A 27244-nucleotide genomic window follows, 5' to 3' on the forward strand; every position below is an offset into this window, starting at 1 on the left:
ATTACAGTAATTTAAGTAAGTTTTTTGTATTAAAGACTAGACAAGAAGAAACGAGAAGCCCAGGATCTTCTAATATTGAAGAAAGAAAAATAAGGATGCTTTGCAAGAATAATAATGCAAAAGGTAAGACGAATCCACTGTTTCTGCCTAATCTTAGCTCTAAGATTTAGATTTTGATTAAATATTGAGCAATGGATGTTTGCTTACTTTTGTTTTGCTAGTATGTTAGAAAAGTTACCTAACAGTGTTACTTGGTAATGTTCTCCTTCAAAAGTTGAAAGAACCATATGCAAAAATATTTAGTGTCCTTTGAATTATTGACTCTAAATGTATGCTTGAAAGTCAGTCTATGCTGACATTTTGAATTTTAAAAACATTTAAGTATTGCTAGCCTGCCATTTGTAATATTTGGTTCAACACATTTTCAAGACTTCTGATTGTAGCTATGAAACATAGGAAACTAATTTCATACACAGGGTCAATGATAAATACTGTTTTGCTACTTCAGGTGTTACAGTTGTTTCAGGTGTCTACTGCTTGGATGCAAGTTTTATGTTGTGAGACATGATAGTAATTCTTCTCTCTACAGATTTCTAGTAAAATAGCAGGGACATGTTCATGGGAAGGCAATTAACCAATAGAAGAAGTTGTTCAAAGATTTTGGATTTGTTACTGCCACTGAAGTCTTGAAAGAAGACCAGATATCTCAAATAGATTTTGGAACCATATCTGATCATATAAGACATAGATTTGATAACGAGAAGAATTAGTTTTATCTAATTTAATCTCATCTATGCTATGGAGATTATCATTGCTCTAAAGACATGATTCTCACACTGTATTGAGCTTTTGTGCAGCCTCACTCTGAACATTGCATGCAGTTCAAAGATCTACAATATAAAAAGGATGTTAAGGTCCTTGAAAGCATCCAGAGGTGGGTAACAAAACTGGCAGAAGGGCTGGAAGGCATGTCCTCTGAGGAGAGGAGGATAACACTCAGGTTTTCCAGACGAAGGAAAGGAAGCTAAAAGTTGGCTTCACTGCTCCCTGCAGCTCCCTGAGGAGGGGAGGCCAGGGGGAGCTTCTGGGCTCTGTTCCTGAGAACCAATGGCAGGATGTGAGGGAGTGGCACTGAGCTTCACTAGGGAAGGTTCAGGCTGGACATGAGTGACACTCTGTTTTTGTGGGCATGATGATACACTGGAACAGGCATTGGGCTGTCTTATCAGTATTCAAGAGGCATTTGGATAATTCCCTTGGGATTATGCTTTAGCTTCAGGTTAGCCCTGATTTGGTCAGGCAGCAGGACTTGGTGATCTTTGTAGGTTCCTACCAACTGAACTATTCTATAGCTGTCTTCCTCTGAGGCTTTTATATGTTAGTCTATTTTATTTCTGTTGATGTTGCATAACTACTTTTGTTTGAAGGAACAATTTAATATGTCACTTGGCATCTTTAGCTTCTTTACAATTAGTTGTCCACATTTTTCCATAGAATTGGGAAACTTTTCCTCCTATAAAGGAAGGGAGTGCAGAAAAGCATGTGTCTTTTTGATCTGTACTACAAAGACTATAAAGAAAAGATCAAAATCGGCACCCCCACAGCTTACTGTTCCCAAACCTCTGGGCATCTCGGTGCCATTCAACAAATAAAGCGGCCTTATTGAGAGATCATTTCAGATCTTTTACTACAAGAAAAAATATAGCTTTTCTACAGAAACTTCCCTGGCTTAATAAAGCAGATTTAATTTATGCTTAGGTATTTATTTATTTGCCTTTGTATATAGAAAAGGAGGAGTCTACCTAAGTTCCTCCAGATCAGTCTGTGCTTATTGAAGTAATTGAAAGTGTTTTTTTATCCATCTCATCTCAAAAACCCTGTCACAGAGTGAGAACTAGCATAACTGGGCCATTTCTACCATTGCCAAGGTGCAGAGCATCTTAATATTCTGGAAATTTTTATTTTCTTTGCATATACTATGATGGAAAACTTGGTCTTACTTGAAAAGAGATCAGGAAATAGAACGAAATAGGCTAAAATAGTTTATTTTGCTAAATTATAAGTGCTTATAAATAGGCTGTCTGGTTTTCTTCTTCTCTGGGTGTTATCAATGTGTTTTACAAGTTGGACCCACTGATTTTTAAGCTATGAGTTTTAAAGAAGAATTTGTTAATCATTCATGCAGCTACCTTCAATTGTCAGTAAAATGATCCTCCTACATTGAATCCCAGGCATGCTGATTAGAAGTGTGGATTCTGCATATTCTGTATGTGGGGAATACCAGAAATTATCAAGCGGAGAACAGAAGCAAAGTAATATAGCTTTGACTTTGGAGGAAGGGAAACCAGTTAGAAACAAAAATATGAACTGTAATTGCTAATAGTTGTTGATGACATTTGATGAAGAATCTACCATTAAATTACTTCTGCTTGTTCTTCTGCTCAAAACAGGAGAGCTAGAGAGGAGCTGGTATGGAGTATTGAAAACAGGGGAAGCAGATAATTCAGAGAAAAAATGTTCTTTGTGTCTTGAACTAAATTGTCACTACTGTATATATTAGTATGATACAGTTCTGATATGAATGTAGTAGGACAGAATATAATTTTTATTAGAACCTTTTGGATAGGAAAAATATTTAACTTCTATCTAGTTATGTAATTAACAAACTTAGCAGCTCTGTCATAGGGTGTTTTGAAAGTCTGCTCTCTGAAACACCTTATTTTTTCAAAATTAGATTTTATTCTTATCCTGATTCTGCGGTATGAGAACTTGACTCCAGGGAATCGCATTACTGTGTAATATCCCAGACAGTTACAGCTGCTGAAACAAATTTGCTTGTCTTGAAAGCTGAAATTTTCTTCAAAAGTTGTCACTTTTTAGACATACTTTTTTACTTAAAATAGGTGGTATAACATAATATGGTTCTGAAACCAAGACATTTTTGTCTTGATTGCTAATATACTAAAGTAATTTTAGATGGCACCTGAAAAAGTAATAAGCTCATAATACCCGATTGGACATAAGTCTCAGTACACCAGGGTGTAGTTGAAACATGCTACTTGCTATGTTGCAATATAGAGTTAAAAGAAAATTTAATATAAATAGGTTGGAATTTACATACAAAACAAAACATTCTGGAAAAAGGAAAACAGAACTGATACCAAGATTTCATCAGTTCTTCATGAAACTAATAATTAGAAAAATATTTACAGATATTTCCATGAAGCAGATATTATACTTTGTGGACTATGGTCATTGATACATGGTTGATATCATGTCCACTGGTGGTTGATGAACTCCATCCAAATAGTAGTAAAGAATATTCAAGCATGGAATGAAATCCTTGTTCTGTTTAAAGACATTAGGAGTCTCCAAGCATAAAGAGGTTTTTTTTATAATCTAAAAGCAGAATTAAAGTAGGCTTTTACAAGTGGAAAGAAGAAACATTACCATTCACCTACATTTTTTCTTAACAAAAGCAGCTATTCTGCAGTTATCTCAAATAACAGAAAGCCTCTGGATTTCGGTATGAACTCTTCTATACAAATGCTGGTTTTGAGCACCTGAGCAGGCAAGAGAATTCAGCACAGTGCAGTAGGCTAAGCATTAACCTCAAACTGATAAGTGAGTGTGGGGGAGGATTCCCAGGCCTTTTCTATGTCATCTTGTTGTTGTTTTTATTGGTCTTTTGGTTGACAATGCAGTCGCTTTTGTAATGTCAGACATCAATCATATTATCTCTCCATCTCTCTTGTGTCTCTCTCCATATCTTTCATATACATGGGATTCACGTACATGGAAGTGGACTTAATTTTTACTGTGGCGTTTTCTTATCCATTATCTGTTCATCTATATTTAATATAGCTTAAAGTGTCCAAAGTAGATTTGGGATGGCAATATTAGCTCTATTATAAAACTCAGTGTAAGAGATTGTGTGTTGTTATTAATAATTAATTTTATACATGATTACTTCTGTGCCTGCATTTCAGAAAGTTTTTATGTATGCTTATTGGTTGAAAAAGTTTGAGTAGAACAGTTTAATGTCAAGCACTTAGGCTTCAGGGAATGTTGGTTTAAAATTCCACAGCACAGTGTAGTAAGTGCCATTAGTGTGATGCTTCTTCTGATAATAAGATTCAAATGAGCAATCTTCATCTTTCCTTTCAAAGTTTAAAAAAGTATGGTTTACTACATACCTGTGAAGTTTGTAGTGGTAGTCTAAGTATTTCTAAAAAGTTGCTTAAAGGTAACTGTGGATTAGATTTGAATTAGCGAAGAGATTTATATTTATGTTTTATTATAGGAAAAATGCAGTCAGTTTTAGATGTAAAAACTCGCTTGTTCCTCGCACCGCTTTCTAGTGTATGTTATAGCCTAGGTAGCAGTCTTAGCTGCATGTTTATAGCTGCATAATCTTGTTTCAGAAAAATAAATGACTGAAAATGTGCTTATCATTTTTTTTCCCCCTTTTTGGTAACATCTTTTCATACACTGACAGTTATTGTGAATGCATGAAATAAAACTGTTAATCAGTCAAACAAACGCAGCGTAGTTTACTTGTTAAATATCTGTATATTTGTAAATTGTATGTTTTGTATAAATCTTGTCGTAGCCAAATAATTTGATCTCCCCATATTGGAATCACCTCCTATATTATTTGTTAAACGCTGTTGTGATCATGCACCAGATACTGTAACTATATACCCCAGAATTAGGTGTTGCTTTAAAAATCCTGAGTCTCCCCCTTCTAGCTGACTGTGTTGGTATATAAGCGACAGCCATATATAATAAACCAGCAGTAGCAAACTTTTTGTTCTGTGGAGTTATGTGTTAGTTGATTGATATATTCAAGCACTTTTGAACAAACGGTTACCAGCAGCTTTGCTTTCAAAGATGTAAGAGGATGAACGGATTTCTGAGGGACCTTTTTTTCAGTGAAAAAACTTTTTTTTTCTACAAGCAGTATCATAATAATACGATACTTCATTTGGGCTTTTTTTTTCTTTTTTAGAGGCCTACAATGTTTTTCTGAAAAGCCAAGGGAAGAGTGACTATCAGTATCGTACTTATGACACCCTCATAAAAGCGTTGTTATCTCTGGATTGTATTGAAGAAGCCATGAAAGTGAAGCACACGTAAGACACTTCTATGTTTAGAGGATTGAAATTGTTAGTTTTTGCTGATTAGAGTTTCTGGAGGTTTTGTTTGATTACTTTTTTTTTCCTTCAGTCTTTAAATCATTTCTGGATTGTTTTCAGCAAAGTCCGTATTCTGTCAATGGGAAAACAGGTCATGACTGGTAACTAGCAGTTATGTTATGAAATACGTTACCTTATGAGGCACTAGGGTGCTATGTATTAAGCATACTAGAGAGACAGCATGTTTTGCTGATAACACGTTTTAGCTAACAGTATCAACAAATGCACTTGGCATCAGAACTGAAAGTCTCCCCTTCTGGCAGTCTGCCGTTTCCCCTTTATAGCAAGATCCAAACAGACAAGATTCCTTCACTGAACTGCCCCTGAGCCTTCTCCTCAATCCCCATCCCTGCTGGTGCCCTTCCCTATCCAAACTCTGTGGCAGCTGGCTGCCTGCCAAATGCAAAGTGGTACATTTGACTGTTTTGCCAGTGGCTAGGAGATGACCATAAACCTTAGATCCAACTCTTACACTTCTGAAATAAATCCAACCTGCTGTCGTGCATTATTAGATTCATCAGAATCAAATTAACCTTTAGTGAGTTGCAAGGCACACCACTTGCTTTCATGGTAGCTTGTAGTGTGTCTTCTGTTCAGATTGTAGAATTCAAATAAGTACTAATCGTCATCATATTTTTATGGATATTATTTAAGAAGAATAAAAATATAGCAATTTAAGTCCCTTTGGTTTCTTCAGCTAAAACAAGAACAGTGTTTCTCGTCTAGCATGTTCTCTGACTGAATACAGTGAATTAGAATGTGCCTGTAGGAATAATTTACGTGATGCATGGGGCACTATGAAAATCTCAACAGTTTCTAGAGTCAACTTAGTTTATGATTTCCAGGAACAGTATAGTGTAAAAAGCTGTTCGTTATTTTCATATTTTCTTTAAAATTGTCTAGACCAATGAACTATCATTGAAAATTCTGCATTCAGAAACAAGCAACAATTCTCCAACTCAGTAGTTGTAACAGAGCTTTATATTAAGAAATGCTTGTGCTTTTTGAATATATGGCTTATATAAAGGAAGAACTTAAACTGTTTATTAAATAGTGTTCCCCGTTTCCCAATAAGGAGAATAACTGGTAAGTTGTTTTTTTTTAAAAAAAAAAAAGATGTTTGGAAGTACAAAGAAATGTTGAAAAAGTTTGGGTATCTGTTAAACATTTTGAAAAACTTTTAAAAGATACCATGAATGATTCTTCAGGAAAGAGGTTTAAACTTTTTATTGAAGCTGTGTGCGTGCGCTGCTTCTCTGCTCCATGGCTCAAACATGTTTGTGAGGAATATGCACAAAATACTGTGTGTTGTAAGCATTAATTTGGAGATTGGAGGAGCAGAGAGGATATAGAGTTTTGTTGCTGATATTGATGATTCTGAGTTCTTGCTTTAGATAATGAGATATTTTGGTAATCCTTAAAAGGATGCAAAATGCAGACAATAAAAAGTTAGTTAAAGACTAAAGAAGTTTGAAGTGTGTTTTTAGGAATGAGGCTTCTGAATCTCAAGATGCTTAGGAAAAAGGAAAACCGATTTACTAAGAGATTCTGGTCAAAGCCAACCACAGTAATAACTACTGTGCTTTTCAGAGCTCTCATTTTCAATCTCGTAGCATAGAAATGCCAAATAATGATATTCTAAAAAGCCCATAACATCTCACTGTTACATCAAGACAGAAAATGCTTACTATTAGCAGTGTTTACAGTGTTTATTTGTGTATCTCTTTTTGTAATAATAAAATCATGCTTTTCTCAAGCATTTTGAAATGTCTGTTAGTTTTTAAATTATTCACTGAAATAGAGGAAGTGATTTTGTGTGCACTTGGTTTGAAATAGCAAATGTGTATGTTTCGCACACATTTCTGCATGCTTGGCAATTTTACCAACCTTATATTACAAAGAGATTATTCCTACAAAGCCTAAACGTGTGCAGTGGCCTGAAACTTGTGCAACTCCCAATATTTTCATAAGATACACAAAAGCCTTCTTCATTTGTATAAGGGAACATATTTTTCTTTTTACTCTGCTAGTAGCCAAACTTTAAATTTAAATAATGTGTAGAGAGGGTTTAAATGAGTATTAGCATAGACAACAAAATAAGTAATTCATGTATTTTAAAAGGTTAGATTATTTTAAAACTTCCTTGCTGTTAACAGCGCTGAGAAACTTTAATGAGCTAGTGGTGATGTGGTAGAAGGAAACTGCACTCTTGCTCTGCATTTGGAAATAAATAAAATGCAAGCTTGTACACAGAAATCAACCCAGGAGGTTACTGATCTGTTGGTCAATCCAATGCTGGTTGCTTTGCCATTCTGGCACTGTTCTGAGGAATATTTACTGCATTTATTCAAAGTTTTAAATAGAAATTTAGGAGTATGGGAATGATGGATTACTTCTGTAATAGTAGCTAACATCTATTTAATCACACTAAAGATTGGAAGATTGGAGAAAGTAAATCCTTTGTTATGTGTAATTTACAGTCTCATGCATGAATTGTTGACTTAAGGGCTTTGACAGATGGGACAAAGGCAGAAAAAAAAAAGGCGGAACTGAGCAGTGGGTGCTTAGGCAGGGATTAAGAGGATTGGTTGGGAGAGTAAGAAAATCCTGAGTCCAGTGACTGCATTTGTGAGCCTGGGAGGCTGAAAGTGACTGAGAGGATAGTCATATTGTGTACTATGTGAAGGATTTTCTTGGGATTGAGGAGAATAATTTAGCAATGACCCTGCTTACCTCCCAATCCGCTCAGCCCAAAGTTCAAGTAGGTAGGCTGCTCAGTTGTTTGCCACAAGATGATCAGTGAGGTTTATCTTGATTGCTGATATGGTAAATGACAATGCCCCCCTTTTCTGTGTAGAGATTTTGTAATCTAGAAATGAACATTTGTAAAGTTATCCTCACAGATTAAAAATGCGGCTATACGTCACTGAGGAACAGGGAGGGAATTTTATAATGTAAGGTGAATGTGAAGACTGGTTAGTCTCTCTTGACTAATTTCCCGAGTGATAGAAAAGCTTTGGCATTGTTATTAAAGATTCTCTTTACTGCCGGTATGTGAACTGCAGTATTATCAGAGATAAAGAATTGATAAGCCAAATGCAATTTTAACACAGCTAAGGCAGCAAATGTAGTATATTCACTTTAAAAAACCGTATACATCTAGATGACAGAAATTTGAAAATTAATCAACCAAATGATATGGTGCTAGTTCATAATATGCTTTAGTTTATGTTTAAAATATACAGTGCTGAAAATAAATGTTTCATTTTTATTGCTGAAAGAATAGTTTTACATTTTATAATTATGGTGACTATTGAAAAAAGAAGAAAAAGTATCCAGCTTAGGATACAACAGAACAATGCAGGGCATGCAGTTATTTTAGTCATCTAATATGTCAGCATTCAAGAATCTGAACCGATTGTTTAAAAAAAATCTTGTACTTTGTTTCTTTTGTTGCTCACTTCCAACTTTGTCATCTGTCAGAATGCAAAAAAAAATTATCCTTCTATAACCATTGACAGGATAACACAAAAGCTGTCTCCAGGTCGATATTTTGCAGCAATATTTTTAACATACGAACAGTAGTTTTTATAATTTCACCTTGGTGCTCAACCATTTATTATCGTATCAGAAGCATGTCAGTAATTCCTTTCTAAATGTCTGCTTCTTTTAGTGCTGAGACCCACATCAAGGGCTTCACACTGAACAGTGCTGCCAGCAGCCTCCTCATCATATCGCAAGTTAGGCGGGATTATTTGAAAGGTATGTCACAATGCTTGACCTTTACGTCACATTAATGCCTCTGCAGATTTTTCTTGTAACGCCCTTCGAATACTTGGATAAAGGAGTCCATTTAGCAAATTACCTGCTTATCAAGAGCCTTTTGTGGTAGCTGAGAGACGTAAATTACTGTACATGCATTTATAATACAGCTTGAATATGAATGTACTTGTCATTTGACCACTTAGTCCAGTTTCCATTCCATTTAACACAAGATGGGTTTTCTTAAGATGAATCACAGCTCTTCAGACATGCAAAATTTGTGCTCCAGAACGAGAGAAAGTACAGGCTTTCAAGTGCGTTAAAATTCACAGCACAAGTCATTTTGCTTTGGAAATTAACATACTTTAGAGCATCTGAAACAATTCCCAGCAGTTGTTTCTTGCATATTGTGGTGCTTGTGTGAGATACCAGATGAGTTAAATTGACTGTTAAATGTGCATGATTGTGCACTAAATGATTATAATATTGATTTAAAAACTTAATCAAATACTTTTTAATAGTTCTCAGTACCAACAGTAACAAAATAGTAAGGTTGACTTTCTTTTTAAAGTAACAATTGTGATAGAAAAGGAAATGGTGGCTGAAGAGTGTGTCAGGGTACACAACAAGATGGTGGGTCATGTTCAAAGTTGTGTTATTTTACTTCTCAGCGCTGGTAGTTTTGCAGCCTAGAGTGTTCCGCTCTGCAGCGGAAGTAGTCCATATACATGTAATGTTGGATATATTGAAATACTTCAGGATAAGCATTCAGATACTTTTTTCACTCTTTCCTGCAGCTGATCACCTTCTCTTGTTTCATATTCTTTCCCATTTCAGTCTGATGTCACTGCCTGGTGTCATCAACTGAAGTATTTATGGCGAACGCAATTGCTTTACTTGCTGCGTTGGCAAGTCTGATTTTTGCAGCTTTCAAATCCTTCACCTAAATCCTATGCCTCATTTTGTTATGAAGATCACTCTTAAAGTAGTGTCTCCTATTTGTTTCCATGGAACCAACAAACAGATACAAAGGGCACAATAACACCATTTGATGAAGCAAATTCTCAGCTGCAGAGCGCTCTCTTTCAGTGTGAAAATGCACAGCTAATGGAGGTGACTACCAATGATGAACAAGAGCCTGCATGCCATACTTGTTATAGCCTCCACCAGTGGAGGTGACTCACTGTCACTGTTGTATGTTCTGAAACATACCAGCCACTGTCTCTCTGTGTTCACATTCACTGTTTGGTCTCCATAAAGTTTCAGTAAGTGTTGAAGAATGTCAGTGGGCACTGCTTTCAATGACACATGCTTTTTTCATGTGCATTTGTATTGCAGATACCATTTTGTCATACTGTCTCTCTGCTGCCATCTGTAGCATGGCAATAAAATGTAGTGGAATATAGGTGGGAAGGTTCTACCTCTTCTGCAATACCAACATCTGCCTCTGAGTTTTATAGCCAATGTGATAAGATATGAGGCATTGCTTTAGAAGCAGTCCTTTTATAATTTTCAGCTTTTGTCTCTCTCTGGTATAACACTAAGTTTTGCCAGTTCAAATCCTAAATATTGCTCCTCCAAATCTACTTTTCTTCTGATATCACTGATATGTCTGTTTTGAGGTCATCTTCCTTTAACTGCTTTCTTTTCAGCTAGAATCCTAGATTTTTGCCACCTTAAACCTCTCATTACTTATACTCCAGAAGTGTTGCCTTTTACACAATAGAAAGTTTTTCAAGAAGTCTCTTGAATTGCATGAGCTTGCATTAGTTTATTTTCCTTTACTTTCTGCACTGAACGAGCTTTTTTTTTTTTTTTGTAATGTGTTAGACTGTTTAGAACTCATCCTTGTTTCTGTTTTAAAGATAATTACTTCTCTTTAAGTGAAGCCTTGAAAATGCAAGCTACCAAATGTTTTGACCATGTTGATCGTTTTCTGAGGCTCAACAATTTCAGAGCAAAGTCTTTTTGAAATCTAATATAGCGAGTTCAATTTAACCTGTATCTTGTGATGGCAAACGTACCTCTCTTGAGCTTTCACTTCTGTGAAACTTGCATGCTTTATCACTTCCTCAGAGAGTTCACCATCTTTCTTTACTACATGATGTGGTACAGTTTAATAATAATATAAATTACTTAACTCCCTGAGTATCCTCAAAATAGCTTTAACATCTTCCAGCAAGAACTCGGGTTATTTTAAGAGTCAAAATTTAAGTTACGTGGTATGGAATTTGTGGAACTTAGAGGAAAGGTTTTTAAAAGGTAAATGGTAGACTTTCAGAAGCAGAGTTAGCTGCTTTTAAGTACTGAAAAGTGAAGGCATTACATTATGAATTCAGATTAGTAGTGAATGCTTAAGGAGGAAAAGTAGTGCTGCATACATGCAACTTCCAAGTCTTTCTCTGTCCTCGTTACCAAGAAGGCTGATTGTGCTACAAGCTTAAGGGAGGTCCACACTTAGAGGGAGAAGACAACATGAACTTTACATGTGTGGTGTTTTAAGTTTACTTCTAGGTTTCAGTAATCTTGCCTCTGATGTTCCCCACACAAGAGAAAGAGAAAGGAAAAAAAAAAGGTCAGAAGGGAAATGTGATGGGAAGGAAGGTTAGGCATACAGGATGTTTTTTCTTCCTCTCTTGTAAAAGGTAATATTTGGTTTCTGCAGTACCTGCATATTGAATTGGAATGTTAATGCTGTGAAGTTCAAGTGGGTGTATGTTATGTTAGAAGTGTTATCCCTTGGTATGATAATTATTATCTGTGATTAATCCTGCCTCTGCTGGTAAGGAGTAAGAGATTTTTACCAGAGGGGCATGTCACTCTGTGTCTTTGCTCATCTGTAATGTAAATTGACGTGAATTTTTTGTTGAATAAATGAGAGTGACTGCATCTGTGTTGGGCTGTGGGAATTTGTGACACACAGAAGTCTGATTTGGGGGTGTTTTTAACATAGGTGATTGCTATCATTTCATCAGTTCTGGAGGTAACAGTCCAGTTTTTAGTCTGTTTTTTGTTCTTGCATGGAAGCATATCACATACTTTTATTTACAATTGCTGATAAACACTTAAAGTTTTGGTGTACACTTAAAATACTAGATGTAAGCCATTTCAATAGTGAAGTAATTTTTCAAATAATATTTTAGTTCTTAAGTATGCAATATTTTTTTAATTTCCATTAAAGAAAATTCATTATAGCTTGTTTGGAGAAAAGCAAACCACAAACATTCTGACTTTGGGGTCATAAGAGAAGATGCGTGACATCACAGCTTCCCCTGAGCTGGACATTAAAATAAAACAATTAAATGTCAGTCTTACTTTAACGTTGTTTTTTTTTTTAATTGAGCAAATGTTGAAGTATTGTATCCTACAATGCTGTTGGAAGTTTTTTGTGTAGATGTTATACTTTCTATCACAGTTCGGGGGCATTGCTTCAGCACAAGAATTCTTTTCTATACAAGTTTCTAAAAAAGTAAGAATAATGATACCAGTAGCGTAATTTCCTTCTGAACTAAGATGTGAATTTAATCTCTTTTATGTCTTCACATTCATTAGATGCCGTTGCTGCTTTCCAAGGAATGCTTGACAGTGGCTTGTTGCCTTCTAGACCAGCAGTTATTGCGCTTACTCAGGCTTTAGCAATGAAAGGAGATCTGAGGAACTTAAAAGCACTTGAAAACATGGTGGAAAGCATCACAAAATCGATTGGTTTATCTCCCTCCCTAATTTCTAATGCTATTGCACTGGCCCACACACAGAAGTAAGTGTTTCTAGGACTTCCCCTGGAATATAATCACTAATATTCAATTTCATTTTTTTCCATTTGTTGTACTATCCTAGATGTTAAAAATCCAGGCTGAGTACTGTGCTGTTGAATTTTGTTCTGATCTTATTTTACAAATACATTTGGGATTTGGAAATCATTTAACGTGGTATAGGGAATGGCTGTGAGATGTTTGGGAGATCATAAGGTCATCTTTGGTGTAATTAGCTTTGATACTTAGCACTTCACATGAGGTGTTCTGCTTGGTGTTTGCTGACAATCTCTATGAAATCTGCATGTCAAATAGAGTTATTTCATCCATATGTACAAAAAGCCTGGAACTTTGCATATGCAGAGTATGCACATTACATTAGACCAGAAACAAAAACTGTAACCTGTTCCAGTAATTGAAATTATAAAATATGATTGTGTTTACCCTCAAAATGGGACAGCCCAGTTCTGTTTCTATGGGATAGTTTTACACTTTTTTCAATATTGAATAATTGACGAATAATTATCTCCTATGCTGTTCTAGGCTACAGTTTCCATCAAAGTCAATTATCCCCAGACTTGGATTATTCTTTCATTTGAATGTTTAATTCAGTATTATTCTATCTAGCATTTTTATTTTAGTGGATACGATGATACCCTACTGAGTTTATCCTTCCCCTAAAATTGCATGAGAGAAGCATTTTTATGGAAAGTGAGTACTATGAACTATTTCAGATAAGGAAGCCTACGTATCCTCCTTTTTTATTTCAAACCAGTTTCATTGGATAAAGCTCCTCTGTCTAATAGCTAAATAACTGTGTAGTGTGTAAGAGATACCTCATTGCCTTGGGCATGCAGACCAGAGAGTATACTTACTGTAGTGTCTGGAAAAGCAAGATGATTTAAATTGAAGGAGAACTCTGCCAGCTGGTTCCAGTAGTAAGCTCACTGTTTTCAGCCACTGCAAAACCATAAGGAACTTGAATTCTGAAAATACTTAGATCCAAGTGGTTGTTGGCACACAATAGGACTGAACTGATTTTTTCCAAAGTTAAAACAATCCAGAGAGGAGAAGGTAGTTCAGGACTGGTCTCCAAAGCTGCGTATTCTTTTTGTATCCCATGTCATGAAAGGCTTGCAAAGTCATGACTTGTTCATAACCTCCATCAGATTGGCTACAGAAGTAGGTAAGTAAATCACTATATGCAGATGCAGTTTAAGCAGCATCAACTTTTCTTCTCCCATACCAAATCTAGCTTAACTGTATGAAAACATTTAGCAGAGGCATAAATAACAAGCACGTATTGTCATGTATCTTGCAAGCTGCACCTTGCAAACTTTGAAAAGCTGCAAAGTTCTTACAAGTACTTTTACGTTTGTGTATCTGATGTCATTTTCAAAGCATTTTTCCTAGATTTCTGCTTCACCTAAAAGTATTTATTATGCTCTGATTTCTTTTCTAAATTAAATTTGTTTTTAGAGTGGACTGATAGAAATATTGTCATATGAACTTTTAAAAATGCTGGAAGTATAGCTTTCACTTAAATGAATACTTCCTACAGTATTTAATTAGCATTCTCCATACTGTGCTTAAAGATGAAAGCATTTAGGCAAAGGTAATGGCCAGATGGTATTTAGTATCAGTTTTTGCATCTAAAAAAGGCGTAAATGGGACGAGTTGCCTAAATAATTAATTGAATAGCATAAAGAAATACGTACGTTGTCTTTATTAATTATTCAGATGCTGTTAATGTTTTGATTTTTATCTTCTGGCTTTACAGAACACTTCCATAAAGCAGCTAAGTAGAATTCTTCTTTGTTGAGTTAGGGAAGAAAATTACTTAGGTGTTATGAAAGGTCAAAGGTAATTCAAAAATTTGACTTATGGGATAATTTCTCTATTCAGTCATAAATGGCTTCACTTTCACAATATCTGAAAGAAGTTGTAGGTAATCAACCATTCCTGGGAAGTATAGCATTAATGGAAAAAATAAAAATTTAAATGTAATTGCTTCTATAGGTTTAGAAATCTTGATTTCAGGAATCAAGCCAGTTTTATATTTTTTTTTCCTAGCAATGACCTTGATGCTGCAGTGGAATACCTTGAGCCTCTGCTTATCTCTGGTGCACAGAATCCTGATCAACCTGTCAAAAATATTTCCTTTTTGTTACGAAAGGTGTCTGAGACAGGATTAGAGCCAGCTTTGGAAAAATGTAAGTTAATTGCAGTTGTATTTAAATATTCTGACTAGACAGAGATGCTACAGAAGAGCTATTACATGTAAAATCTGCTCCGTCAGCGTAAATCACACCACTAAAGTTTACAAAAGTGTCTTTTCAATCAAAGAATTTCCTTATTTCCTTTCTGTTTTCTGCATATTTTCTATCATTTTGTAGTTGGCGTGATGGCAGAACGACTAGCCAATCAGTTTGGAATTTACAGACCTGTCACAGATCTTTTCCTTCAATATGTCAGTGCAGACAGAGTGGATGATGCCAGATCTCTACTACAGGTAATGACATAACAAGAGGTACAGAATGCATAGCGCTCTTCAAGGATAAACAGAGGAATTATGAAAAAAGAGATGTGTAGCATGGGCAAATGCTATAGTATGCTTTTGAATCTTTTGAATTACAGCATGAGTAACACAGTTAAATGATTCTGAACCGTGAGATAGTCTAGTACTAGTAGAAGCATGAGGTGCTGAAGTCAGAAAGCTTTTTGTCTTCTAACAACTTGAAGGAAATGAAGGCGGGTATATTGCATGAAATTCCACCCAAAAGAAATATTTATTTCTTAAGTCTTCTGTTTAATAGCGCTGCTTCTTGCTAACCATTTCCTTACTATTGATCACATAATTTCTTAAGTACTGTAAACCCAGTACATCTCTTGTAGCTATGCAGTTCACACAGTAGAAGTGGGCAGTGTTTACTTTTTGTCGCCTTGATTTGTTGTGTTTTCATAACATTGTATACACAAGCTGTATTTAAGATTTATTAAGAGCTCAATGACTTTCTGTCCACTTGAGTGTCACATGTGCACTGAAAGAAAAATGCTGATTTCTGGGAGACAGTCTCAGCTCTGTTTAGTGGCTGTCAGGGAACGACAACCGTGTTCATATTGTTTTGGCAAAGCTGGACAGAGCCAAGATGGAGGCAGAATGAGCACTGGTTGCTGAGCACTGACTGAGCGCTGACTTCAGCCAGCCAGCCTCTTCCCAGCAGTCCAACAGCCACATGGTGCTGTTGTCTACTTGGGGTGCCTCAAACGGGGGCCTGCTACCAGCTCTTGGTGGTAAATACTATTTGCTCACCAGCTGAGGAGTATTTTAAGCTGTTTTTTGTTTTTGTTTTTTTTTTTTTAAAGGGAGAACGCATGCTGACAACTGTGTTCAGTGTGATTTCTGCTACAGAATGAGATATATTATTTGAATATTGTCCTGTCTGGAATATTAGTGTTTCGTTATTACTATTGTTTTGCCCAACTAGCTGTCTGAGTAGGAATTTAAAGGGAGAAAATTTATTCCTGCATTTCTGAAGATAGGTTTTCACATTTTTAAGTAAAAGCTACTTATCTTCCAAAAAAAAAAAAAAAAAAAAAAGGCAAACTGAATTATTTCTAATGATTTCTTTAAGTTTCCTAAAAGTTCTATTACAGCAGTATCCAACTGTTGGAATTAGGTTCAGAGCCCTGCAATGTGCTAGAAATAACATGCTGTTTGCTGTATCTCAGATAAGAGTTTTACAAATTCTTCATGTTACATGACTGTTCATGGATAAGTTTGTGTTGAAACCTTCATGTATGACGTAATTTTACATATGCTATGGAGATGCCTCAAGTTGTGTTAAAAATGCTTGGCTGTTATACTGGATCAAGTATTGACTAATAGGAAACCAGAAGATAGTAATAATCACTGATCACTGTTTGTTGTTCTTTTGGAAAATGGAAAGTAGACTGCAATCTTAAAAAAACAAAACAAAACAAAAAAACCCCACACCTTTCTGGGACTGTTTCTTTCCTGTCAGAGCTCTTATTCAGTAGAGAGTGTTGCAAGCTTTTCTGTAAATGCTTTGCCTCTTTATGACTACGAAGCAAATTTTTGTCAGAGCACTAGCAGTATGCGGATGCCAACGTTTTCGTTTCAGACTCTCTGATGGAATGAAGCTTCAACTTTTCACCTGCACCTTAAAGAGCTTGTTAAACAGCACTGAGTATATAGTACATTCATTATGGAATAAAGCAAAATTTCTGGTTTGAAGATGTCTAACCTACTGAGTGTAGAAATTCTTTTAACGTGTATCAACGTGTGTTTTCACATGCACGATACCTTTCTTCCTGGGCATTTGAATACTTATGCCTCACATCTTAGGAGTAGTGCTGTGCACTGTAGGAATTTTAAGACTGGCACCTCTGAGGAGCATAAGCTAAAGTATTGTCCTGTATATGTGTTGTTTTGCCCTCATTTCTCAAGTAAAATTTTTGATTTATCTGTTCTGTCTCAAACTTTTTTTTTGAAGTTCAGCTTCTCTCTCTCTCCCTCAAACACTGTCTATTGCAGTGAAAGCCTTTTATAAAATAGAGAGATTGAAATCAGTCCTTTGTATGCTTAAGTGTAGGTAATTATACTTTAAAGAGAACTTGCTTTGTACGTTTTAATTTTTATAAAGAAACGAGCAGTTATCTCCCTGACACCTTATTAAATGTATAATTAACCTTATGATCCCTAGCTCACTTGTGAGTGCTTGGCAGTATAATTGGAGAGGAATAGTGTTTCTCTTTTTCATTCTTTTGCAGTCCTAAACCTCGTTTTTGTGGTACGTTGAAGTATTAGTTTAATTCTTTCCCCTTTTGTTTCAAACAAACTTTATACCTACGATTTTAAAAGCAACGTTTACCAAAACTGTGCATGAAATGAACTTGTTTCCTCTATGCAGTGGTTTTTCTTTATTTAATTGTCATTTATTTACTTTGTAAATAGGTAATATGTATTAAAATATAATTTTAAACATTTGCATTTGGAAATGCTCAAGTTTTGTCATTTATTTTAATCGCTAACCTACTCATGGCAGCTACATTAACTGTTTCTTTTTCTTTAGAGGTATGGTGGATTAGTTGAGGAGAAGAGAGCTTTTGTGAATTATATGATGAAATCAGCATCTAAGCCTGGACAGGTATAATATTTTTTCATGTTTATCATTGTATAGGTAGCATATACACATGTAGTTCATACTTCTTAATAAACTTTTGGGGAAATATTTTGGATCTTGAGCTTCACAGTTAACTGTTTTATGAAGTTTCTTAAGATTAGGGAAAAAATGTTAATTTGCAGAGCCAGGCATGTTTAAAAGAATGGTTTATTCTATGAAGCATAATGAAAAGGAGAATATAATTAATATTTTTCTGTTGTTTCAGAAGTTTTATGCTTTTTTGATGTCGTACTTTATATACTACAAATTTCATGCTTTTATTTTCTTATTGTGCTACTCAGTTCTGTATTGCAACCTGAACATACTTATTTTGTTGACTGCATTATAAGAATACAAATGCAAGTTAGTCTTAGCCCCTTTTTAATGATTAAATGCTTCTGTGTTTGCACTGAATGAAAGACTCATTTCACATTACTTGTTCTAATGGTTTGTACACATATCTATTCCGAGCATCTGTTTGGATTCCTGGCTTTGTGCTCATTCCTTGTAATTTCAGATATGCTGTGTGCCTTCCCTACTGCTGTCCCTCCTCTCCATGTGCATTCTCCTTCAAAGTAATACAAAAAAGGGAAACCAGAAAACAATAGACCAGCCACACCTTGATTTCTTCCATAGGAGAGTAGTATTAGGAGGCAGTTAATACAAAAACAAGAATAATTCTCAGATAAGGGAAAATACATATTTCTATTTTGTGGAAGTTGCTATTAAAGATTCAGTTACAGATTAAAAATTCTATTGTAAAAATGATGGCAGTTTAATACAATCTTTTGGTGTCCATGAAAGAAATCAGAAATTTTGGAATTTTCTACCTTACAGCCTGGAATTTGTATACCAAAGTGAAGTTTCTAGTATGTGATAAAGATGTTTCTTCTGTATACTTTTTCTTTAAAAAAGAAGATTGAGTGTTTGAAATTGGAGTCAGAGGTTGAGGGAGGGAGGCTCCAATTTTAAGCACATTAGTCAACGATCTGAGTACTTTTAAGCACTGATCATAGCTACCATTGACCTCTAGGTCAGTGAAGGCTGCTGAGTGGTTTGAATTCTTTTTTAATTTGGTTGAAATCCTGACATATTCTCATTAGTACATTAATTGCTTCCTTCAAAAAATAAAAATAAAAATAAAACCAAGTCGTCTTGAAAATATGAGTTTTGATCGCATAGTTTGTTCATTTTGCTTACCAGATTTCCTTATCCATTTCTTTACCATACACCGAAATTTGCAAAATAAATATTCTGTCTACGTTCAATTGAGCAATCAATTCTTTGTAATCATTATAGGCTTTATTTTTCACTGAAAAGTTCTCAAATAATTAGTTTTGGCAATTTTATTTGCATTTAATGCTACTTTTGTCTGTGCTTCAAATCTCATAGGCAAAGAAGATCGAGACGCTTCTAGAACTGATTCCTGACAGCATAGATTTGGAAACTGCGTACCGTTACCTCTTAAGATGTTATGGTAATGTAACGGAATTGGTTTTTAGTGAAAAACAAATCACGAGGCATTCAGAAATGTCATGGAAATGTTCAGAAGAGGAATGGGATCTGCACTGTTCAAGTTGTAATATTTGGTTCTGAGGGTGGAGGGAGGGGGAATGTAAGTTTGTTGTACCTGTGGTATGGACCTAGCTGTTAGTCTGGGAAAACAGCTAACAGACCAAAGCCTTGACTCCTTTTCATGGGGAACTGGTAAAAGGAAATTTAAAAAGAGGCTACCTAAGGGCTTTGTTGAGCGAATAAGAGAAATACTGTAAAAAATGAATGATTCTTAAAACAAATCTGGCTTTTTTCATGAAACATATCTCTTCATTCCTTTTATGTGTGTTTCAAAATCATAAGTGATTAGATCTATCAGTAGTGTGCAATGTCATGGACCTTGCTGATGTTAGTGCTTTAATTTAGCCAAAATTAATATTGTAAATGAATTCATTTGGATTTAGGTAAATAGTTGATTTCAAGTGCTAATCTCTTTATTGTTGAAGTCAGAGGGGAACAGCTTTAAGAATCAAGTTGCTTACTTAAATACATTTTTTTGTAATGCTCATGAGAAATCAGCACAGGTCCTCTGGCTACACTCAGTTGGAAGCTTGCTTGCATGTTCTTTGCTTTGTGGACTTCAATATGGTCCTCCAGTTTTATTACAAGCGGAAACACTTCACACTTGTAAAGCAAACAAAATGGTAAGATGACAGAAGCCCTCACATTCCTGCTTGTCACACAGGAATTAAATAGCAACATTTAAGTAACACACTTCAAAAACAAATCCAAAGCATAGTGTTAAAGGCATACAAGATTCCCTGTGTTTTAATCACTTTGTGGAAGTTCTCATTTTGTAAAGCGATTGAACTAAGACTTGCTCTAAACACCTAAAACAGTGGTTAGGTATCTAACATGCAAAGCCACACATAACTGAAAGGATGGTTGCTGTCATTTCTTTAGGTGAGACATAGCTGATTCATAGCCAGTTGTAGAGAAGACATTTGATTCCTGCACAATTAAAAGCTGTTCCCTGGTTATTCTATACAGTTGTCTCATTTGTATAAAATACTGATTCCACTTCCGTATCACTTGAAACCATGTGCATTAGTTACTGGTAGCAGTGCTGGGCTGAATTAGTCATTTTAGGATACTGTTGCATTATCTGTTCCATTTTTCTGTTTAACTGAGGAAGGTGTTACCTTTGGATACTTGGGAGAGAAATAGAGAGTGAAGTATTTACTATATTCTTTCCTAACCATGTACATAAGGACTTGTACATGTTCACAGTAATTAGCTACCTCTTACCCTTAACTCCTTCTCTTCCATCTTTGATATTTTCTGCAGTGCTGGGTTGTATTAATTTCATTTGTCAGTTTAAATGATCAGCAGTAAAGCCTTTAGAACAAAAATTTAGAAGGCTGCACTTAGCTTGTATTCTCGAAATAAATCTAAATTCTAGAAATAAGATCTTTAAAATTAAAAAAAAAAAAAATCATCTTTATTTAAATAATGGTTACTGAGCTTTAAGACATTATTGCTCACTTAGGACTGCTTCCAGCTGTGCAGGACCACCTTTTTTCTAGAAAACAGATAATTCTCCAGTCATATCCTTGCTATTTCAAATTAATTGGAAAGAAAGAAGAATGAAAATAAATGGGCATATGAAATGCTTGTGAGCTTAGCAAAGATACAATAGAACAGCTGAGAGAAGGTTGGTTATGTAGCACAGATCTACCATCAAACAAATAAAGAGGCATTTCGTCGCCTTGAGATGTGATCAACCACTAGGACCAGACTCTTTATAGAATAAAGAAGTATTCAAAATACCATTCACATTTGGGTGGTCCATTAAACACAGTGTAAGTATTATCTTTTTTGTTTTCCATACAACAAATATTTCTAATTTCAGGAGATAGGAAGTTAACAACTTCTGTTAAGACTTTTATTAAAGCTAAACTGCTTCTTGCAGTTTCTGCACTAGCCTCCCACATTCAAAACGTAGTTCAGCTGTTGGCCCGTGGGAAGCTTTTCTCATAAGAAAGAAACTTAGCCTGTCAATTTCTGTGTAGTTTTAACCTTATATTTTAAACTCTAAGAACTACTGTTGTTGTAGCCCTTATGTTTGTGAGGATGTCACTCCAAATGTTGACAAAAGCTGAGACAGCATCCAATCTGCAGATACTTGAGTTTTCTAAGCAGGAAAAAAAAAAAAAATATTGGATGCAGTGGTTTTCTTGTTCACAAGTTGCTAGGAATTGTTGTATGGCTACTAGGACACTGCAGACAAAGTTAAACTCTTGAGGAGTGCTTTAATTTCTTTGATTTCATCCTGATGCTTCTTAAGCAAAGATCTGAGCAACAGGAGAGTCTACAGTAAAGTGTGTGTCCATGGAAATGGACTGCCATGTTTCTCCCTTCTGCTTCAGAATAAAGAAAATATGCTTCATTGTTCTACAGCTGCTAGCAGTAAGAACTTTAGATAAATTAAGAATGGATTAATTAATGCCTGTTGCAGTTGATGCCATTTGTGTAATATGCAGAAAAATCTTACTGGTTACCTAAGCAGTTAACATTTATAATAATGTTAGTGGATCAGCAAAAATTTTCTGCTCATGAAGTGGATTTTTTTTTTTTTTTTTTTTTTGTAAAATGAATGCTTGCCCTTCTATTTGTTCCTTCAGGTTACAGTGCATGTAACTGTGACAATATTCTGCCTGTACTTAAGAGAACAGAGTTATGTTTTAGAGTTCTTAGAAGCTGAACATTAGCGGTTTTTATATTAGGTCTTGTTTTTATTTTGTGACATTTGCCTCCGAAAAAGGCATATGATTTTGTGTCTCACATCTTAGAGTGGTATCACTGCAAGCAGCTCCTATTCCTCGTGGTTTCAGCACATTCTTGAAGTAATTTGAAGCTCATCCAGCCTCAAATAAAAGGGAAGGCAGGAACGACGTTCTGTTATATTCTCTTCATATGAGAATGGCAGTGAAATATGAAAAAAACAATGTTAATTATATTGTATATTAAAACACTTAGAATATGTCTTGGGAAGTAATAGGAATGAGTGACTTCATGGAAAGAAGTGGAAGCGAAGCTTTCCACCATTGCGAAAGGTTGGTTTTGATCTATTTATTTCTTTTTTCCCTTCAGAATTAGACGGGGACGTTGCTTCTGTAAAGGCTGTGTACGAGAAAACGAAAGAAAAGAATATACAGCTGCCTGAGCTATCTCTGAAATCTCTAGCAGCTTTTCTGAAGAAAGCAGGAGAGCCTGTCCCTTTCACTGAGCCCCCTGTGAGTATTTCCTAATTAAGAAATGGATCTACAGGACTGTGTATTTCGATGTCAATAAAACAAATTGCATGAATAATTACATAGGGATTAAATCTCTGCAGAGACTCCTCAAAGGAGGTAATAATGTATGAAGTACTGAGTGCTGTAGGAGTTGTAGTAATCTGGAGTTGGATTTGACTTGGGGAAATAAAACTCTTGGGGCTTACTATGTTTAAAGTACCTGATCCTTATCAGGCATTCATCTACAGATGTATGTTTATCAAATGTCCTTTGGGCATTTAAGTGCATGAACTTTAAAGGCTTACAGAATGTGTATTTCATAAACAATTAATGGGTTTTAGTTTTCATTAATTGCTAGCTTTATATCTAATACAAGTTGCTGTCTTGGTATGATGGGATTTTAGAACTAGAGGAATTATTTTTGTATGGCAGCTTTACTTCTGGCAGCCTTGCCAAGATGCATGCAACTGTGCAAATACGTCTTGTTTGAGGGTGACAAATGGCATGACACTAAATCTGTCAAGACTGCAAATACTTCTCACATCATTCCTTTCACTAGTAGTCTGCTGGTATCATCTCAAGGAACCAGTCTTAAATAATGACTTATTGCATTTTCTCTCTCTTTTCAAATTTCTTATTGCCATCTGCTAGCTGATTTCTATACTGTAAGATTAGTGGTTTTGTGTAGTTCTCTGAAGAACTGATTATATCTAGTTTGTCCATACTGCTTCATGACAAATGTGATTTTTTTTTTTTTCCTTTTTATAAAGAAGCAGGAAATTGACTCAAAATGTTTTAGCCTGTTAACAGCTGCCTTTTTTTCAGCAACTTTGACATAATTTGAAATATGAATTTTTATTTAAAAGCTAGACTCTATTTCTTACATGTAGTTAATGAAAATAACATTTTTCAAAGTCACTGGAATGATTCATCTTCTGATATCCCTGTGCATTTTTTTTCTCTAATACAACTTTGTGTTTAAAAGCAGCTTGGAATTTTTTTTGACACAACTGCAGATTGCAGTTAAAAAGTATTTTCATTTTTTAAATGAAATTGATTATATTATTGCATTTTGTAATAGAAGCTTCATTGTGCGTTTTTGGCAAGGTTTTCCTTTTCCTTTTATTCTCTCTCCCTGGTATTTCTCTTAATTATACAGACTTCAATACAGATCTAGTTTTTCATGACAGAGAGTAATGGATTTTGCTTTTGTCAAGATACATGACTTTGTTCAGAATTAGTAACTTCTCAGTTGAAATAACGCTGAACTTGTTTATTCCACTCTATTTATAGGAGTCGTTCAAATTCTATTTGGAAGAATGGAGGAAAAGAACATTGGAAGCATCATAAACAGTCTTTTATGCTCTAGTTGTTTATGAAATTAAGTATTCAATAAAAACTCAAAAAAAAAAAAAGCATGCTGTTCTGTGTAATTTTTAATATAAATACTGTGTTAAAACAGCACATTCTATAACTGTAACCAATGGAAACTCATTAATAGAAATGCTTTTCTCATGTTAAAGTTGTAATGAAATATCGTTATGCTGCTTTCTGGGCTACTTCTAATTTGATGTGTGACCTACTATAAGTTGAGCTGTATTTTGACTACTGTTGACTCACCAAATATATGTATATCAAGAAAGTTGCCACAGGGGTGTGCAACTGAAACTTCAGTGAACTGTGTTATCCTATGTTGTTGTTTGCCTGGTCAATGTAGTTGGGAGTGAAAGTGGAAGGGTAAATAATGTCATCTTCTGGATTCATCTGTATCTGTACAGAAAATAAACACGTCTTTTTTTTTTTTGTTAGATTTCTCCTCAATGTACCTCTTGTTATTATCTTATAGGGTTTGATATCACAAAGACAAAATACTTTCACGTTCTGTGCTAGCTTGCGTGTCATAGCTTTATGTCATCTTTAATTCATTCTCATAAATGCTAGGTTAATTTTAAGGATGGATGGTCTGCATGGGTATGAAAACATGCATTTTAGACAAAGGAGTGTCTGTTATTTGTTGGGTCTGCAGTTATTTGCTGGGAGACTGATAGGCACGGTTTATTTGTGTAAACATGGGAGTAAACCTTGACCCTGTGTAAACTTCTACAGTCCGGAGTTGTGGCATTGTGTGATGACGCTGTTACAAATGACAAAGATAAAAGGTGCATAGGAAATACATGCTGTATCTGTGAATAATTATGAAAAGCCACAAATGCATGCATCAGTATAACAAGTGGAAAACAGTGTCTGTGCAGTACCTCAAACAGGTTTTAATGAATTTGATTCCCCGCAGATGGCTGCAAATGAAAGTTTGCTACCATGTGTTTTCTAACTTTTAGTGATTCTTTGCATTTTCAGTTTATTAACCTTGCCTGTTCCCGCATAAGTAGGCCTGTGGAAACGTAAAATTCATCTGTGCACGCAAGATTTGGGAGATATTTTGAAAGATCTGTACTGTTTGCTATGTCTCAGGAAGAAATTGGGACCCAAATTTCTTGAGTAAAATTTCCAATTAACTAGGCAGTGTGTTTATAAATACACTGAAAATTCCTGCTGTACTCACTCTCTGGTGCAGACCATGGCCCTCACCCCCAGCTGCCCTCCCCTAACACAGCTCCATGCCGTTCCCTCAGCCCTGTCGCTGTCACACAGAGCAGAGCTCAGCGCTGCCCTCCGCTCCCTGTGAGGAGCTGCAGCCGCCATCAGGCCTCCCCGCAGCTGCTCTGCCCCAGGCTGAGCAAACCCAGAGACCTCAGTGCTCCTCACACACCTCGCCCTTCAGGCTCTTCACTGCTTTTGTAGCTGTTTGTTGGACACTAATAGTGTTATGTCCTTTTTGAACTCTGGAGACCAATCCCCCGCCCAGTGCTGGAGGTGAGTTGAAGAGCTTGATGGCAGTGCTGGGCCTGGGGCACCCCAGGGTGCTGTTGGCCTTTTGGGCTGCCAAGGCACACTATCTACTAAATTAGTGGTGTGGTTTTATGCTGGCTTTTACTACTTAGCGTACAGAGGCAATGGGGACTTCACACAGATTTTAATTGGGGCTGGGAGGGAGTTGGTAACATCTGGTTTTGGAATTCACCACAGGGTATTAACCTGTTCTAGAACGCAGTGGAAAAAGCTGAAAAGTCTTTAAAAGCATCCTTTTATGAATGTGGTGGTTACATGGAAAGAAGAATGTTCCTCCATGGTTCTAGCTATCTGATGCCCTTTCTTCCTAATTGGCAGAAAAATGCTAACAATTGTTTCAAAAATGGAGATGCAGGGTTTTTTTTATAAAGTTACGGCTATATTTTGCTGCTATTAAGCTGAAATGTGTCACTGAAGACTGCATCAACTAGTTTACAGCCCTTTCTCTGGTGCCACAGCTCTAGTTATTAGAGATCATCTCATGAATCTCAATTCCACAGCATTGGCTGTGCCTGGAAGTGAAGTTAGATTGAGCGTAACTTGAGGCATTGGCCTGTGTGCTTTGTGAGCCAGGCTAGCACATAGGAGAAAGAAGAGAATGAGTGTGACTTCAGACAAGCAGATGTTCTCAGAGAGGAAGGTAGCAGCAGAGTTGTGTAGATTGGGAGTAACTGCTGACTGGGAGCTGGGAAAACTTGATGTCAGACCTTTTACTAGTTAACTGGATGCAATTTATAGGTGCTGCACCATTTGTTAGCCAGTGTTACCATACTGGCAGTTTGCTTGGCAGCTGCTTTCTGAGGCAGAAAAATGCCCAATGCAGCCATCAAACATGTGGCTGCCTATTGCCAGTGCTCAGTCTTGGTGTCTGGCCTTCCATGATCAGTGCTGGTGCACATCTGTGTATCTATATGGTATGATCTAAACTCTTAATAGAAAAAAGCTCTAAGATTTTGTTGTCGCAATTTGCAAATTGAAAGTGAATGTGATAGTCTGTAACTGACAATATTGATTTATTTTTATTTTTTATATTGCTTTTTGAGGGACCTCATTAGAATTTATGGGCTGAGTGAGCCCACTGCTGTGCTGGTTAAATATTAGTGAGACACTATGGGAGCAAGAGAATAAACTGTCCCAGTGGCAACAGTGAGCAAGGTGCAAGCTGACCTCTTGGCATCATGCTGCAGCAGTCATGGCCCACATGTTATAGCAGGGCTGGGAAGGCAGAGATTGTTCAGAGAGTAGGTAAATTCTCCCATTGTGTGATGTACTTGTGACTTTCTGTTCCAGTGGATGTTTCATCTACAATTAAGGAATGATTGCACAGAGGAGTGCGGTCTCTCCTGTCTTTAAAATGTGGGACATTGAGGGACTGGTGCCACTCTGGGACACCGTCACCTCAGTCTTGAGCAAACGTTATGCTGGGAAGGTTTTGCAGAATCGGCACTTGTGCCATCTCTTCTAGAATACGCTTGAAATGATATTTCTTGTTCATTGGTGTGCTACGGGACTCAGCCATGTCAAGCATGAAGAAAAGCAGAGTTTAGAAGGTTAGCCTTTCTTCACCAAATATGCAGACTGTTTCGCTATTTCTTCTTCGTATTCAAAGAAGGAAACCTGTGAGATGATAAAATGAAGAATGGCAGTCT

At 36.0% G+C, this 27244-nt stretch overlaps 1 protein-coding gene across 1 annotated transcript in view; it reads left to right on the top strand.

Annotated features, from left to right (window-relative positions):
• Positions 1-24103, top strand: part of LRPPRC (leucine rich pentatricopeptide repeat containing) — an 86818-nt gene extending 62715 nt beyond the window's left edge. Inside the window, exons 29-38 of the mRNA XM_048935027.1 lie at positions 36-123; positions 5012-5135; positions 8872-8960; positions 12513-12717; positions 14786-14925; positions 15109-15224; positions 17809-17883; positions 19291-19375; positions 22546-22688; positions 23982-24103. Coding sequence (XP_048790984.1) covers positions 36-123; positions 5012-5135; positions 8872-8960; positions 12513-12717; positions 14786-14925; positions 15109-15224; positions 17809-17883; positions 19291-19375; positions 22546-22688; positions 23982-24038 — 1122 coding nt within the window. The 3' untranslated portion in view covers positions 24039-24103. The remainder of the gene's footprint in view (positions 1-35; positions 124-5011; positions 5136-8871; positions 8961-12512; positions 12718-14785; positions 14926-15108; positions 15225-17808; positions 17884-19290; positions 19376-22545; positions 22689-23981) is intronic.
• The last annotated feature ends 3141 nt before the right edge of the window (positions 24104-27244 follow it).

The sequence above is a fragment of the Lagopus muta genome, chromosome 2 (assembly GCF_023343835.1).
Source record: "Lagopus muta isolate bLagMut1 chromosome 2, bLagMut1 primary, whole genome shotgun sequence".
In the NCBI taxonomy this organism is placed as follows: domain Eukaryota; kingdom Metazoa; phylum Chordata; class Aves; order Galliformes; family Phasianidae; genus Lagopus; species Lagopus muta.